The 17484-nt window shown below is 33.3% G+C and overlaps 1 protein-coding gene across 1 annotated transcript in view; it reads right to left on the bottom strand.

Annotated features, from left to right (window-relative positions):
• Positions 1 to 1843: 1843 nt before the first annotated feature.
• LOC108365837 (uncharacterized) overlaps positions 1844 to 17484 on the bottom strand; it is a 36308-nt gene continuing 20667 nt past the window's right edge. Inside the window, exons 2-4 of the mRNA XM_017620022.1 lie at positions 12372 to 12499; positions 7256 to 7424; positions 1844 to 2603 (exon numbers count right to left, since the gene is read on the bottom strand). Coding sequence (XP_017475511.1) covers positions 2215 to 2603; positions 7256 to 7424; positions 12372 to 12499 — 686 coding nt within the window. The 3' untranslated portion in view covers positions 1844 to 2214. The remainder of the gene's footprint in view (positions 2604 to 7255; positions 7425 to 12371; positions 12500 to 17484) is intronic.

Raw genomic sequence — 17484 nt, 5'->3', positions numbered from 1 at the left:
CCGAATATTGACGAACTGGTTCGGTACTAGTAAATTTAGAACCATGACTAGTGCGCGTTATTTCCCTTTCGCATATCAGCAATGCTGCATTCCTTTTACAATAGCAGTTCTGAAATCGACAAACGAAAAAAGTAATATTTTCCAGCCAGTGATTTGTGGTTTTAAAAATAGAATAAAATAGTTTTTAAACGTACCACATTGCGCTGCTTGTAAACTGGTTACTATTGTGTAGTTACTAAATATTGGACTGATTCGTTTTTGGCGATAACGGTCTAGTACTGAACTAGTTCGTGGCTTCCCGGCAGGGTGGTTTGGTACCAGTTTATTGAGAGTGNCATAACGGTCTAGTACTGAACTAGTTAGTTCGTGGCTTCCCGGCAGGGTGGTTTGGTACCAGTTTATTGAGAGTGTAGCGTAGCTTTAGGCACCAGGTGTTATAAATCGCTTAAACAATCGTTACTAAGAAGTAAATATGAAATAATGTTCAGAAGCTTTTCACTATGCCTAGTCGAATGAAGATGTCTTCAGATTGTAATCGATACACTGAAAGATGAATAAATAAATAGCACAACGAAATGATATTCAGGGTTTATTTAAATCTCGACCTAGAGCCCACAGAAATTTAATTGTCAAACAAAATGGACGTACAAAAAAAAAAAAATAAATGCTTTTGTTTGTTTTTTTAATATTTCGTATTTCATTTTCATTTTGTTAAGTAAACTACTTATAAATATTTACACAGTTAACATAAAAATATATAGTATATATTTTTTTAATATATAACCAAAGTTTTGTTAACCCTCATCTATTTTGTAACCTATTAGTTCCTTAAATGAGTATTGATATTACAAAATTTTCCCTCATTAACAGTTTACCAACTAGTATATACAATTCTTAATGCTAACAAAAAATATTTTTTATTAATTATTTGTTAAAAAAATCTACTTAACAAACTTGTTGCTTAATCTTTTATATACTTTTAAATGTTATCTTTTGCTATAGTTAATTGTTTATTACCTACTATGCGATCATTATTATTTATGTTTTGTTCTGCCTAATAATTTGAATTACTGTTTAAATTTTTTGAATTTTTGTTCAATTTTCTGGCTACTACGTACTAGTGTATTTAAATGCTTTTCACATACTTATACATTCAGAGCGAGTACCATATAAGTATTTTGCTATCTAAAAAAGATTTACACGTTTACATTAACTAATTCTGAACTATTATTTTTCTTGTTTTCCGCCTATTTTACCACGCTTCCTTAGGATATTGACTGGTGGAATTTTACATTTAAAAGTGGAGAGTGAGAGATTACTAAGTGTGAGAATGTTGAAGAATTGCGTGATAGGTGACAAGAATTGTGTTGCATTTTTTGCTAAATAAATCTGTTTTACTTTCAGTATTTTTTTTTAAGTAGGTACTAGTATAAAAGCATATTTACTGACGTGGGTTCAATTGCTTGTTGGAGTGTGGTTTATTTAAAGTTTAGCTCCTAAAAGTATGCATTTTGTGTTCTATCTCAATTACTAGAAGATCGATATTTTTATACTTGCTAAAGTAGTAAATTTTACATTTTTAAAAAACTTCTTCTGCTATCTTTTTTTTTTTCTTAAAAATGGTAAACTCAATCCCCTACTGTTTTAGGTATTAATTATTAACTTTTATAATTCACTATTTTAATTAAATAAGTACACATCGTATTAGCAAGCNCTTAAAAATGGTAAACTCAATCCACTACTGTTTTAGGTATTAATTATTAAGTTTTATAATTCACTATTTTAATTAAATAAGTACACATCGTATTAGCAAGCATTAATGGTTTTTTTTAATTAAAACAAATTCTGTTTTGAAAGTTGTTCATTAAGTTTTACACAAAAACAAAAAAAAACTTATCCTCACATACATTGCTAGTGATAATTACTTACTGCTGCTGTCACTTCTGCTTGTCTTGTAGTTCTTATAGTGATAATTTCATTAAAGAAATATTTTAAATCTCACATACACATACACATATACAGGCATACATTTTACGTAAATACATTATATATAATACTCGTAATTTAACTACACATTACTTTCCAGTTAAAGCGCCTAAAAAAGTACTTCATTTATCGTTTTATATTTTATCGTATTTTAGGATTGGAGGGGAACTTAATTTACATCAATTCGAGTGTGGACTTACTACGCTCGCTGTCAGCGTTATTTGATGGCTATGTTGCTGCTGTTAGCTCCTTGCTTTCCCAACATCTTCGCGTGTCCCACAGTGGTACTAATAGCTTTTGTTGTATGCAACGCCTTGTTTGCTCCTCTCCGCCAGGCAGGTGACACTGTACCACCTCTGTCGTTGGTTTTGTAGTTAGTGGCTCTTTATGTTGGCAGTCCATGCATTTTACGTTCGATAGTTGGATGTTGTGCCACCACTTCCATCGAGTGCGTTGTCGCAGCTGAAAGTTTTGTTGTTGTTTGCGTTTATGTGATGCCTGTGGGTGCTCTTGCAACAGCAATACCGCTAGGAATACCAAAAAGAGTAGGAAAGTAGCGGGCGGTGGTTGGACTTGTGGTGTGGCGTCTCCATGATGCATTGCAGCGGGGTGTTCACCTGTAGAGAAATATCGCAAGAAAGTGAAATTTAGTTGATTAACAAATATTTTTTGTCGTTTTTTGGATTTACATATGTATGTATGTATGTATGGATATATGCATATACATAATTATTTAAGGGGTTCATAAAAAAAGTTAAGTGTTTTTAGAAATCTCTTTTTTTGGCGCTTGCACTGTTACTAGGGGTTTGGCCGAGAGTCTCCTACAATTTGCGATAGGCGTCCTGATGTTAAAACACGAATGGAGGGACCTACAATTTTACGCCGCCTCTGAACCGCAATTATGAGAAGCTTTTTGAAGACAGAAATACACTTGGAGGTGTGGAGTTCCCTGCTAAGAAGTGATCGCAGCTAATTAGATGTTGTTCCCACATCTAATCAATCAGCCACAGCGGCCGCCTTTTTCTGATTAAACAGACTCAATATACAATTAATTTTAAGATAATTATTTTTCTCAAAAATAACTTACTTATTTTTCAAATGATTTTATTGCTACGAGTAGTGTTAACCTTTTAAAAATAGCAATACACAAACCAAAATTTAGCAATAAGAATATATTTCGAAATCCTACAAGTATTATAATGTTAATGGTGCTCAGCAAAACAGAATGGGATATACATAAATAATTTCGAACATTTCAAGTCTGCACGACTAGGCGATATCTTTGTAGCCATTCTTCAATAGACCAGTCAACTGTTGATAACTTGTTGGAAACGAGTTTTGTCGGTGTTTAAAGCTAAACTAATGGCGATTTCATTTCTAGAGGACAAAGATGAGCTTGCATTTTTCTCTAGGAACGAAATCGGCGTAAGTTCATTTTCCATCAAATTATTAGCTCAAGTTTATGGAATTAGTACTCAACTCAGTAAAATTGTTGTGCACAGTAAATGGCGAACTCCAAAGGCTTCACTTACCGTTAGATATTCTCTCATGCAAGTTAATTTACTATTCACTAATTAATCGACCTTTATGCAAGTCATGTTTATTAGCTAGCGTGGCAGTCAATAACTTGGCCCAAAGCAGTGAGTGAGAGTGAAGCGTGTTGAGCAAGCGTTATGCTTTCACTGGAATTACTTGGCCATTTGCATGATTTATGCATAACTTTTGCGAAGTTTAGTGCTCAAATAAACATACATATATACATACATAGGTACATTAAAGTTTGTATACATTAAAGCATGTCCCTTCCATAACGACGTCCCATGCTTTCTCTACCACCCTTTCTTGCATTCATCCTATACATATTTACATTAGGGTGGAAAAAAAGTAATATCGGAATTTTAATGCTCCCACCCCCTAAGATTGTTTTATACCGAAAAAATTTAAACGCTGCTTATTTATTTTGAAATTAATGTCCATGTATTTTATAAGGGAAAAAAAAAGTTTTTCTAGAAATGGTATATAAATCCTGCATATCAATATTTTTCGATCCTTAAAGTTTGTTTCTCTTCCGGAGAATTGTTTATTTAACCATTTTCAATTATTAACTATTGTTTATAGCACCCCTAAAAATCTCAAGACATGCAATGGAAGGAACCTATAAGGAATCGCTAGCAATAAGAATAGTAAAATAAATAAAAGAGGAACTAAGTTTTTCCATCAAAAAATATTGATTTTCAAGAATTCTATACCATTTATACGAAAACTTGTTTTGTCTCCATATAAAATATAGTACATGGAAAAGTTTGAGCGCTTTGAGCGACCTCTAAATATTTTTTGATTTCAAAATAAAAAACGGGTATAAGTTTTTTCTGTATAGAACTATCCTAGGGGTGAGAGCATTAAAATTCCAAACTTTACTTTTCCACAAGCATTTTACGACCACCCTAATATACATGTATACATATATCGTCATCCTTATGCCAGAAGCATGAATGTGAAAATTTATCAGTTTTGAGTTATTAGGTTGAGCTGATTAACCTTTGGATGTTCTATGTTATACCAAAACCCAGAATGCCATGCATACACGGAAACCACATATTTTTCAATTTCAATTGCATAAATGTAGAGTTAAGTCTCGTAAAAAAACTTTCAAACTTGATTTCTCAAAATTTGTATTTTTACACATTCATGTTTCTGGCATACAGGTTACATGTATGTGACATATGTATGTACATATGTACAGTCATTTCCTCAATTCATGTGGCCTAAAAGTAGCGCAGCGCGTTGTTTGCTCTAATAGCCGCAAACCGTCGTGCTTGTGCATGCTTGTAAGCCTTTGTTTGTGTATATGATCTCCTTAAGGCGCAGTGCTCAATTGCGAAAAACATGGGGATATTAACATTTAGCGCACTCAAACTAATTCGGAAACGTTAAGTGTTTAATGCGCCAAAGGAGGAGTAACAGAGTCATCAAGTTGTTAGCGATGCTCACTTATACTTTGACACTTATTGAAATATGCATATACATACATACATCTACTCGATTACTTAGCAAAACAACTTGTGTTAATTACAAAAGTTTTAGTTATTTTGAACAGCTTGATCTGTTGTTTGTTTTACTAATTTTTTACACTCTCTCTCTCGATATTTTTTCTGTAGAACACTTTTTTCAATTACATACATAAAAAGTTATGTATGTCAGCGCAAGTAAATAGTTATGTCTACAATTTGAGTGTTTTTTACAAGATTTAAAAAAATCTTTAATTGGTCTAATGATACGAGTACTAAATATGCAGCTATAACTCGGATTTAGACTTTGTGAAGTAGAAGTCAATAACACTGTCCGACAGTCAAAAATGCACAAATGCATCATGACTACGGTGACCATATTTATGGCAGCCGAATACGGGACAAAAAATTATTTTGCTTTTTTCCACAAAAGCGAGAGGATTTTAAAACTTTTTTAAATTTTTCCTAGATTTATTAGGAGCATCTTTATTTGGCATATGTTTTTCCATTCGATCTTTTGTAAAAGCAGCACATAAATATTCAGTTGTAACGTCATACATTTGTCAAATATTTTTCCATAACTATGCACTTTGTGTTCGGGATTTTTACCCCCCCAAAATTTGTTACAAACATTCCTACGCAGGAAAACATTATAAAAATATCCGACTACTTCTGAAGCACGAGTGGTGTTGAACGGATTATTTTCAGACTCGGATTTCGGCCAAGCACAATGCAGTGAGTACCATCCGGAACGAGCTGAATTGCAAAGCGAATCTTCGAAGGGTTCCACTTTCCTTCCATCTTTGAGAACTTCTTTACTTTTACAACATTATCATTGTAGCCTTATTTGGAGTTTCTCATACTGAAGATACAATCTCTCATACAGTCAGCAAAATATTTTTTGGCGAAGTTTCGCCTAATGAATATATTCTCCCTTCACAAAATTTGGGAATTGCCTCCACACCACGGCACATTGGACCTGTTAAATATGCTTTGCGTCGGAAAAAACCTTTGAAAAGCTAAATAATAGTGAAATTTCTTTCAAAATTTGAACAACAATCATTAACGGCTAATTTCGATTCATACTCACAAATACCCAGTTTTATACGCAAAATTATAACTTCAGAAACCATATCGTACATGTGTAAATGCTCCTCTATTCGAATTACAAGCGTCCAGATATTAATATAGAAACTGTTTTATGGGTATATAATTTTTATGAGATATTAAGATACCGAATTTACGGGACATTAAAAGAAATACAGAACATTTGGCGTCCCGTATGAAAGAAATAAATTACCAGAACAATTTGCGAAAACAGAGGACTGTCCCGTGAAATAGAGGACGGATGGTCACCGTAGGTATTACAGTTCTGAAGCAGATCTAGAATCAAACCAACATCACCTATGTAAAAGGCTGCGTAAAATGACGTTGAAAACACCACCTGCTCTGTCTGAATTTAGAAGGACCTCTGCATGCCGTTTGATGTCAAACGAAACTTTAAACGAGGCCAATCCTTTTCATATGATTGCCTTATTTAGTCTGGTGCCGGAAGAAGATAATAACAACGTCTGTCCTACTTTTTCAAAATTGGTTAATGAGTACAAACAATCAGCGTATATGCGTCTCGAAACTCACGCCACAGCTATCATTTCAAAAAAGTAGAGAGTTCCATTGACAATGATAAAAATGTAAACCTAAAGTCCCTAACGAGAAACACTTTTACCAACAAATGCTTTGGAATTCCAAACACGTTTATTAGCAATAAAATTAAAGTTTGTCAAATTATTGGAGTTAACTAGTGAATACATATAGTTAAACAAATAACTCATAAACAACTGCTACTGACTTGCATTTAAAAGACGCCAAAACGGCAATACGTATAAAGGGTATATACATATGTACTTACATATCACTCACTTTCACTACAAACAGGGATTAGTAATAGGAAGTTATTCGAATTTGTGAATGTATCAAATTCCTTTTTTGCTAAACTTTCAAGCAGTCATGCACGCATACGCTTCTGTATATGTGTAGATATGTTTGTACATATCGTCGTTTAAAGTACAAAACAAAATGGTTCTCTTTTTTATAAAGCAATCGCATTTCTGGCTAGTATATTTCAGGACGAATGGATAAGGATTGAGCCAAGAGCTTTTGTGAGCAAATCAAATTTTTGGCAGCAAATGTCAGTTGCGCGGTTTTGCAGAATGACAATACGCGGTTTTGCACTTTAAACGACGATATACATATTTACTCACCATCAACGATGTGTACCCGCACTGATGTAGGATTTGCATTCGATGGCGTGCATGTGTAAAGTCCTGAGTCCTGTTGTATGGCCTTCTGCACCAATAGTCGACTGGTAGTGAGTACACCTTTCTCGGTTACTAACGATATACCGCCACGTGGTGAATCGAAATTTATGACCTAGCATGGAAAGAAGAATATGGTTATTTATTTATTTATTAAAACAAGAAACATAAGAAATACTGTATATAAAATTGTGATACTGGTGAGTGGATAGATAAAATATATATTTTTTTAAATTTTAGAGTATGGAAAATGATATTTTTTGTGACAAAATCTCTTATATCTCGAGAACGAGAACATAAAGCAGAATGAATGTAACGGTAGTTTAAAGCTTTTAAAATAGAGAATTCTGGGGAGGTAGACCCGTTTGATAAAAAACTTTATTTACCTTCAAAAATAGAAGGTTTTAAATGAACTTTTTAAAAAGTTGTAAACATACATATCTATCGTACATTTACTTCAATAATATCAAAACTCGAAGAAAGCTAACTCGAGGAAAACGGCTTCAAAGTTTTGAGTTTACATATGGTACCATAGTAAAAATTAATATCTACATATTTTGTTCTGGTGAGATATCGGTGATCGATGCAGCTATGAAATTTCTACACAACATAGAAGAAAACGTAGCGGTAATTTCCGCATACTCAACTCAAAAGTTCATATTTTTTAATGCCTTAAAATCCTGATTATGGCACTATTGAAGTAAATGAACGATATATATTTTGGCTGCTCTTGCGTGAAGGAATCCATTTACATGGTCTCGAGAACAGAAAAACTTATTTTTTTTTAAGGTTTATTGCAGGCTATTTTTATGTCAAGGAAGCACAAAAATTCGAAAAAATTGACCTTTGAAATTCGGTTTTAAAGTCAAGGTAATTTAATTTGAATCATATTTACCTCTAAAATGACCTTCAAGGTAGAATTTTTAATATTTCTAAATTTTTTTACCTAACAACAGCATATAATGAACTTAGAAAAATTAAATGAGTTTCTCTGCTCTTGCGACTATGGAAATTTATTCCTTAATACAAACAGCAAAATATGTGCTTAAAGCTGTTCATAAAGTTCATCATCATCATCATCATTTTTTCGTGAATTTTTCATCGCATAATCTGTAAAGTTCCCTTACATTTATCTCACTTCGTGTTCTCCTTCTCGAGATATTAGATTTTGTCACAAAAATGTTCATTTTCTATATTGTGCGCCACCTAGCGGCTAAATTTTGGTTGAAACCCGCCAAGTATCTAGCAATCCTTTTATATATGGAACGTTTCATGCCAAGTGAGCTACCTCAGAGTCCAAAATTCAAAGCTTGGCGGGAAGTCTTTCATAGCTAAAAGTCTGCATATGTGAATTTAGAAAAAAAAAACGAGCGTTTGAAAAATTTTAAATGTAACTGTAATATATGTATGAATATCGATCACACTAATATCTACTTCATTGCATACATGCCGGAAGATCTCTGCATAAAAGTTCAAAGCACCTGCTCCTGGCAAAATCCAACAAAGCATGTCGTCGCTTCTCATCGATTATCCTTTGTGTCAAGGTGTATTTAACAAGGTTATGTTTGGGGCGACAGCTGAGTTTTTCGCCGTGCAGGGCATTACGTCAAGTTGATGAGTTTGTTGTAACTCATACCAATGACAGTATGGATATAATTTTTTAGTGAAATTTTTTACTTATATACGGCTAACACCACCTTGTTAAATACGCCTTGTTCTGTGCTAAGTGACACCAAGTCCTTCTCCACTTGGTCTTTCCTTGGCAGGGAGGGCCTTCCTCTTTATTCCATACCTCCAGAGCTGAGGTTTTTCTGATCATTCGTACAACATAGCTAAGTCAGCGGAGTCGCTGCATTTTAATCCGCCTTAACTGCCCCTTTTGTTACTTATATATATGTGTCATTTTGCTAAAACAACTTATCTCGAATTTTTAAATCAATAATTCATTGGGTCTCCAAACAATATTTTATGGATTAACTAGCCGTAAGTGTAGTTAAAGATGACTTTACAAAAATAAAAATAAAATTTTAAGGGAAAGTTATTATTTTTAATCCAAAGTCAAACAAGCTGAGGTCACTTAAATTTTCTTATCAAAACATTACGGATATTTCCTTTAATTTAAAGTCGAAAGTAAAATAATAAAATTCTCTCCCTTTTTAACACCTCAAATAATAGTTGAATTTTCTCCACGATTTATGCGTTTAATTTTTTTTTATTTTAATTTTACACACAACAAAATCAATATATTCGCGAAAATATAAGCCAAAAGTAGTAAAAGTGCGTTTTTAGTTGCTCTCCATGACGGCAATATTTTTCTCAAAAGGACTTTATACTTTTAAAGGTATGATTCATTAATTATGTGCAATGTCGAGTGGCAATGAGACCCATCATATAAAAGGGAAAATTTTCTGGAATTCAAAAATTTTAAATTTTTTGGTGCTTAGGTACTGAACAATCACTTATAAACTTTTATCCTTAAATATCCTTGAAAATTTGTAAGTAATAAATATATATAAAAATTTATGATAAGGAGTAAAATACACACGATCCTCGAATTTCGCCCTTCTAACTTTATTGGCTTAAAAGAAATTTGGCATATTCAATGCCAAATCGTCCTTGTGAACCAACAATCTTAAATTTTCTTAAGTTTTACAGAATTTCTCTTTCACAAAATATGAAAATAGGTCGTAAATGCAGAAGAGCAGGTTACAGATTTAAACTAGCTTCAAATAAGTTCTTCGTGTGTATTATATTACACACACACATTCATATCTGTACATTAGGGTGATCCAAAAGGAACAAAGTCGGAACTTTAATGCTCTCACACCTTAGGATTCTTCTATGCCGAAAAGAATATATCACTACTTTTTTTTTTGAAATCAAAAAAAAATATTTAGAAGTCGCTCAAAGCGAGAAAAAAACAAATTTTTGTAGAATTGCTATAGAAATTCTTGAAATCGGAAAGCTCGGGTTATCTTCAGGAGGCTTCGAATATTAATACCCAATTAATTATTTAACCAGTTTTTAATGTTAACGATTTATTATTGGTCCCCCATTGCATTTTTCGGTGTTTTTTGTGGACCTATAAATTATAGTTACTATGAAAAAATTGTTAAACAAACAATCGGGTATTATTATCCTGCAGAGAAACAGCGTTTTCTGATCGAAAAATATAGATTTTATGAATTCTATGCCATTTCTGTGAAAATTTGTTTTTTTTTTCAAATATAATATATGGACAACTTTGTCGGCTTTGAGCGACCTCTAAATATTTTTTTATTTCAATATAAAAAATAGTGGTATATTCTTTTCGGTATAGAAGAATCCCAGGGTGTGAGAGCAAAAAATTCCGACTTCACTTTTTGACATGCATTTTTGGACTACCCACATGCATACATTCACATACTCATCAATACGTATTTGTATCTCCATTTGTTTAAAATCCATTTAAGTTAGTACATCGCACAGGGATTTGCTGCTCCCTAGCTTATTGCGCTCATAATATGAGTAACTTTCTTCGCATGCCAACCATTGTGGAATGTCACTCCCATCCACATTGACCCTCGACAAAACTCCATTTGCTTTGACATTTCAGTTTTGGTGTTATTTTTTATTTTGTTGCTTTGGCGTTTGACAGCAATTTTTCATTTGTTAAGCTTTCGTTTATTTTTCACGTATTTTTAGATTTTTTTACTGTGGATCTGTTGGGCGTTTGGCTTTTTCGGACGTACCCTCGTCAAATCTATTCACATTTATTTGCCAAGTAAATGTCATATTTTTATGACAGAGAGAGGGCAACCAAACACTCACGCACGCACATATAACACATGCCCCTCGGCTTTTTGTGTGTAAAATGCTTTTGCTCGCAAGTATTTGCAGTTTAGCACAAATTGCTTGTCTATTACAAAAAAGCATGGGAAATCATTCTTTAGCATAAAGCGTTCTTCAAAATCTCGATAAATTACAACTATGACCCAAAAAGTTAAAAGAAAAAATGTAATGTAGACCAAAGTTTACTGCTAGGCGTAGCTCTTCGATCGCTGTATTGAATACATATTGTCTGTTTGTGACACCACTTTTTTTCACTTACCTCTCTATTATGTGACCAAATGACAGTGGGCGGTGGCTCAGGGGCGAATTTTACAATACATGTTAAGTTGATTGTTGAACCTTTATTTATATGTAGCTCTGGACCGCCAATAACTTCAGTGATTGGTTCTGTAAAAGAAAAAAANTCTAAATATTTTTTTATTTCAATATAAAAAATAGTGGTATATTCTTTTCGGTATAGAAGAATCCCAGGGTGTGAGAGCAAAAAATTCCGACTTCACTTTTTGACATGCATTTTTGGACTACCCACATGCATACATTCACATACTCATCAATACGTATTTGTATCTCCATTTGTTTAAAATCCATTTAAGTTAGTACATCGCACAGGGATTTGCTGCTCCCTAGCTTATTGCGCTCATAATATGAGTAACTTTCTTCGCATGCCAACCATTGTGGAATGTCACTCCCATCCACATTGACCCTCGACAAAACTCCATTTGCTTTGACATTTCAGTTTTGGTGTTATTTTTTATTTTGTTGCTTTGGCGTTTGACAGCAATTTTTCATTTGTTAAGCTTTCGTTTATTTTTCACGTATTTTTAGATTTTTTTACTGTGGATCTGTTGGGCGTTTGGCTTTTTCGGACGTACCCTCGTCAAATCTATTCACATTTATTTGCCAAGTAAATGTCATATTTTTATGACAGAGAGAGGGCAACCAAACACTCACGCACGCACATATAACACATGCCCCTCGGCTTTTTGTGTGTAAAATGCTTTTGCTCGCAAGTATTTGCAGTTTAGCACAAATTGCTTGTCTATTACAAAAAAGCATGGGAAATCATTCTTTAGCATAAAGCGTTCTTCAAAATCTCGATAAATTACAACTATGACCCAAAAAGTTAAAAGAAAAAATGTAATGTAGACCAAAGTTTACTGCTAGGCGTAGCTCTTCGATCGCTGTATTGAATACATATTGTCTGTTTGTGACACCACTTTTTTTCACTTACCTCTCTATTATGTGACCAAATGACAGTGGGCGGTGGCTCAGGGGCGAATTTTACAATACATGTTAAGTTGATTGTTGAACCTTTATTTATATGTAGCTCTGGACCGCCAATAACTTCAGTGATTGGTTCTGTAAAAGAAAAAAAACGCCATTATTTTTAAAGATTTTCATTTAGTGGCAAACAAACTGAAATTTAAAAACAGAAAATATCTATAGTCATTAAAAAATCAGTTGATAATTATTATGCCGAATTTACTCGAGGCATTGAAATGGCAAAAGATTGGAGGCATTGAAAAAATGCCACGTGGAAATTAACTTAATTACAATTTTTTTTTTAAGTAATGCCAAGGATATTTTTTAATGCCCAGGTTTGTCATTAAAATGCCTGCCATTTAATGCCTAGTGGAAATCCAGCATTACACACGTGTTGATCAGTTTCAATGAATTTAATATGTACTTAAACTAAATTCCTTTTGAAATAAAAATTGTTTATTAACCGACTTCCAAAAAAGGAGGAGGTTATCAGTTCGTCGGAATATATATATTTTTTTGTATGTTAGCGCATGACGTGGTCCAACGTCAACCGATTTCGATAATTCTTTTTGCATCGGAAAGGTAGTGTCACAGACTAATCTGGTTTAGATGCGATCATTGGATCATGAAATATATATATATATACATATATATTTTTTTTAAGTCGTTTTTTTTTTTGCTAAAAATTACTTGTGTGTAAATCAATTCATTTTGACAACAAATACAACTGTAGGCATCCCTGGCCGTTTCAATCATGGGGTAGGAATCGTAGAGCCTTGTTTTAAGACGCTGCTATATACTACGTTGTATGTTCGACTATTTGGCGCTAAGGCACACACACACGAATATGCAACATATAGCTGGCCATATAAAAAGCATGGATTTTTAAAATATACTTCTGCTACCTGTAATGTTTTTCTTTGACATGTCTGTTTGCTGGAAGCAATTGAGGAACTAATTCGCTTATTTGATGCTGGGAAATCATAGCGCTGGGGGAAATCATATATAATGATGATTTTGTACTGGTAACTCAAAAATAATGCCTTTTCTGATAAAAGGTATCCTATGACCCAAAAAACTTGATCGTTTGAGTACTTAAAAACCCATTTCCGCCAAACGTTTAACTGCAGTTAAGAGCTCAGATAAGTTGCAATAATTTTAACAATAGGTGATCTGCAAGGTTTATTTATTCATTTTTGTTATCTTCCTTTCCTCAATATTTAAAGATCTTTTTTATTCATGCATTTTAGAAATATTTAAATATGTTATAGACTACTATGAAATCCTTGTACTACTACCAACATACATTGAACTATAAACTTATAAGAGAGAGATAGTTTACACTATAAAGGACCGCCTTCCCGGGCATATTTATATAAAGCTTAATGTGAATAATTCAATCATAGCTCAGCAACTTGAATACTGCTAATATGTGAAGCACTCCAACAAAAACTCTTCAATATTTACCTACTTATAAGAAAGATTGCACCAAAAAAGTATTTCGTACTAAAAAGAATATAATTTTTTGTTCTTTAAGCCCATTTATTCCCTTTATTTGTATTCGGTTTATCTATATTTATCTATATCAAATAGAGAGCTTCTCTCCCAGAGGCACTGCATGAGTATTCAATTTCGTAGTAGCTGACCCATATATAGCTAAAAAATACGCGTTTCGCACATAAATGTAAAGAAACATACCAGGGATGTTGCGAATATTTGCATTCGCATTCGCTTATGCGAATGATTCGCATCGACATTCGCATCCGCATCAAATGATACGATTGTTTTGCGAATGCTAGTGTGTATATGGCCAGAGCGCGCAGCTATTAGCGGTCAGCTAACGACCACTAAGCACACAATCACAGCGCAGCGAACATACATACATACATATGTTACATGTTGTTACGATTTAACCCTTATTTAGGCGCATGGGGTCAAGGCCATTTCAAGTTGAAAAAAAATGTGTTTGAGTACTTGGAGCGTGCTCGCGCTCTTTCTAGCTTCCTAACTCCAGGCGGGGTATGTAAGTAAGTCACATGGCAGAACATCGGCGTGTACGCATGTGTCGCTACTCTTTTAACCCTCCGATGAGTGACAGTGCCGATGACGTTAGATTCGTGAGAAGGTCCTTAGGGACCTACAAAGAGTTGCTCGATGTTTCGAAGAAGTTGCACATGTATTCTTTGGTATTTATGTTGTCTTTTGATTAAATTAACGTCCTGCATATATATTAGGAATGAAATAATTTGAAGAACAAGTGAAAAAAAAATCAAAACATGAAGACAAGTAACTTGTTATTTCTTCTAAAATTGTACAAGGTCCCTAGGGACCTTGTCACTAATCCCCGTACTATATATGTTGAAATCTCAATAACACTCGAACGTGATCCCGTATCCCTTCGAAACTTATTTTAAACGATTCAGCTTAATTTATTCTTGGAATACATGTATAAATTCTTTTCAAAAATGCATTGAACAAAAAGACATAGGCACATGAAATACGAAAAGGTCCCTAGGGACCTTCTCACAAATCGAAGGGTTAAGTCCTGACCCCATGCGACCACTTCCATAACATTTTTTAGCGGAGGTAAGTTTTTATTTTTGTATCTAAGTTTGAAGTCAAAGTTATGGCTTTCTTTCTTAAAGGTAACTATAATAAAGAGCTTTAATATTTATGACAATACACATTTCGTTTTATTTAGTTAGTCACGGCTAGAACAGTCGCGTTTATATGTGTCGCAACTCGCTTCATTACTGACCCATGCGACCACTAACGAAAAATTTTTTGGGGGAGGTCAATTTAATTTTTTTTTTTTAGTTTCAATATATGTCTTCGTTTTTTTAAGTTAAAGATAATAGAGTACTTTAATATTTTTGTTAATACACACTTCGTTTTTTTTTATTTTGTAAACTGTTTTTACGTCACTTTTATTTGGGTCGCTGGGGACCCCATGCGACTAATTGTGGAATTTTCTTTATGCGCCTAATTAAGGGTTAACGTTTAGCATCTTTACAGGCAAAACAACCTTTGTACGCTGCTGCATGTCATTGAAAATAGAAACATGAGTGACAGGTAACAAAATCACCGGAAATAACGTCAGTTGAGACTATTTCCCTTAGTGATCCGAAATAAACAATTTGACGTTTTTACTTTTTCAAAAGAGAAATAAAGTCAACAAGAATTTTGAAATAACAGAACAGTAGCAGAACAGATTTAATTTTAATTTTTGCTTTTTTTTGATTTTCTTAATTAATTTCGGGCTGATAGTTTTTGACAAATTAATTAATCATTCCAGTTTTATTTTTTATTTTTTAATGAAAAAATCAAACTTTATCAGAAGAAAAATTAAAGTAATAACAGGTTCTGTGCCAAATTTTTGCATTTGTACTAAAGCCTGCTCTGTTACAAAAAAAAAATAAAATTACTGATGAATAAAATCGAAGGATAAATACGAAATAATGAGTGGTCAAATGAAAATGCGCAAAATTTTTTTGTATGAAATAAGAGCACAAAAGCTGTTACTTAGGTGTACGCGGGGCGTATGAGTAACATTATTTCGTGCTCAATTTTCATACAAATAATCTTGCGCATTTTTATTTGAACATTCATTATTTCGTATTTATCCATCGATTTTCTTTATCAGTAACTTGATTTTTTTTGTAGCAGAACAGGCTTAGTACAAATGCAAAAATTTGGCATAGAACGTGTTATTTTTAAAATTTTTCTTCTGTTAAAGTTTTATTATTTTAATTTTTTCAATAAAAAATAAAAAAAAACTGGAATGATTCATTAATTTGTCAGAAACTATAAGCCACCTCAGAAAGTGGTGTATATACGGTTTATGGAGAATTTCATTGGCTGTCATTTACCGTACTTTATATTAAGATTTTTTCATTGGTTCGTAAGATATACGTGATTAAACGGAACCAATTTTTGCTTTAAGCTGAGTAACGGTAAATTGCAAATATGTCGAAAACGTATCCATTGAAAAAAAGTCGATTTTCGGAATACCCGAGCAATTCTACATAGGAATTAACGATGACTTAAGTTGGTTAACGCTTGTTTTTAGTGTTATCCCTAACAATCGCATTCGCATTTGCGAAAAATTTGGCATTCTTAACATCCCGGGAACATACGTGTGTAAAAGAAAATAAAAACGAACAAAATTTAACCGGAACATCTTTTTTTCTTTTAAATTAGCCGATTTCTTGTGCTTTTGTGTTCATCCACAGCTGCCAGTCAGTATTCACCTTCCAAAATATGCTGTCTCATTCCACTGCCATTCTTGATTTTCCTTTATTTCATTCAGTTTTCACTATTCATGTATGTTTGTTTTTTTTTTCCGCATAACTTACGTATTTTCGCAGCTTTGTATTCTTCTACGAAAATCTGCTGCTCTATCAGGCACAACGGAGATTTGCAGTATGTGCGTGCATTGCGTTGGTGGTCTTTGTGTTGGGTTGTAGTCGACTTGTTGGCTATTGGCTGGGATTGTGATCTCAGCGGAAATTATGACCTTTTTCTTTTAATTTGCTGTGTTAATATGCGCTTCTCATACAATTTTCATTTTATTCAGAAATATGCAGAAGTTTTTTTTTTTTTTTTTTTTTTTTTGGTTAAGTTTGGGGTGCTTTTGAATAAGTACATTCAAAGTCATGCCATGGCTTTAGATGAGGTTATGGTTCTGGGTATTGCAAATATGTTAAGGGAATACGAACGTTTCTAATGGACCACCTAAGACGCAGCCGCGGTCAACATTTAAATGAAATTATCTTCAAAAAGTAAATGTCATGGACCAATCTAACGTTTCAAATAAAGAACCGATGAGATTTTGCAAATTTTATGCGTTTTTTTTAAAAAAAAAGGTATCAAGCTCTTAAAAAATCACCCGTTACTATGCTTTCTTTTTCTAACTACATGAATATGGAATATTTTCTTTTTTGTTGCCAGTATGAAATTGGTGCAGTTGGTGGCTTAGGATTTCGTAGTTATAATTTATGACCTGGCAAATATGAAAGGACGCCTGACTGCTTCGCTTGCTTGTGGTAAATAAAGCTTCGAAAAGTATTTATTAGAAAAAA

This window comes from Rhagoletis zephyria, unplaced genomic scaffold (assembly GCF_001687245.7).
Source record: "Rhagoletis zephyria isolate East Lansing unplaced genomic scaffold, Rhagoletis_zephyria_1.1 Rzeph_scaffold_02015, whole genome shotgun sequence".
Taxonomy (NCBI): domain Eukaryota; kingdom Metazoa; phylum Arthropoda; class Insecta; order Diptera; family Tephritidae; genus Rhagoletis; species Rhagoletis zephyria.
The sequence above is the reverse complement of the archived record's forward strand: the minus strand, read 5'-3'. Positions and strand labels throughout refer to the sequence as shown.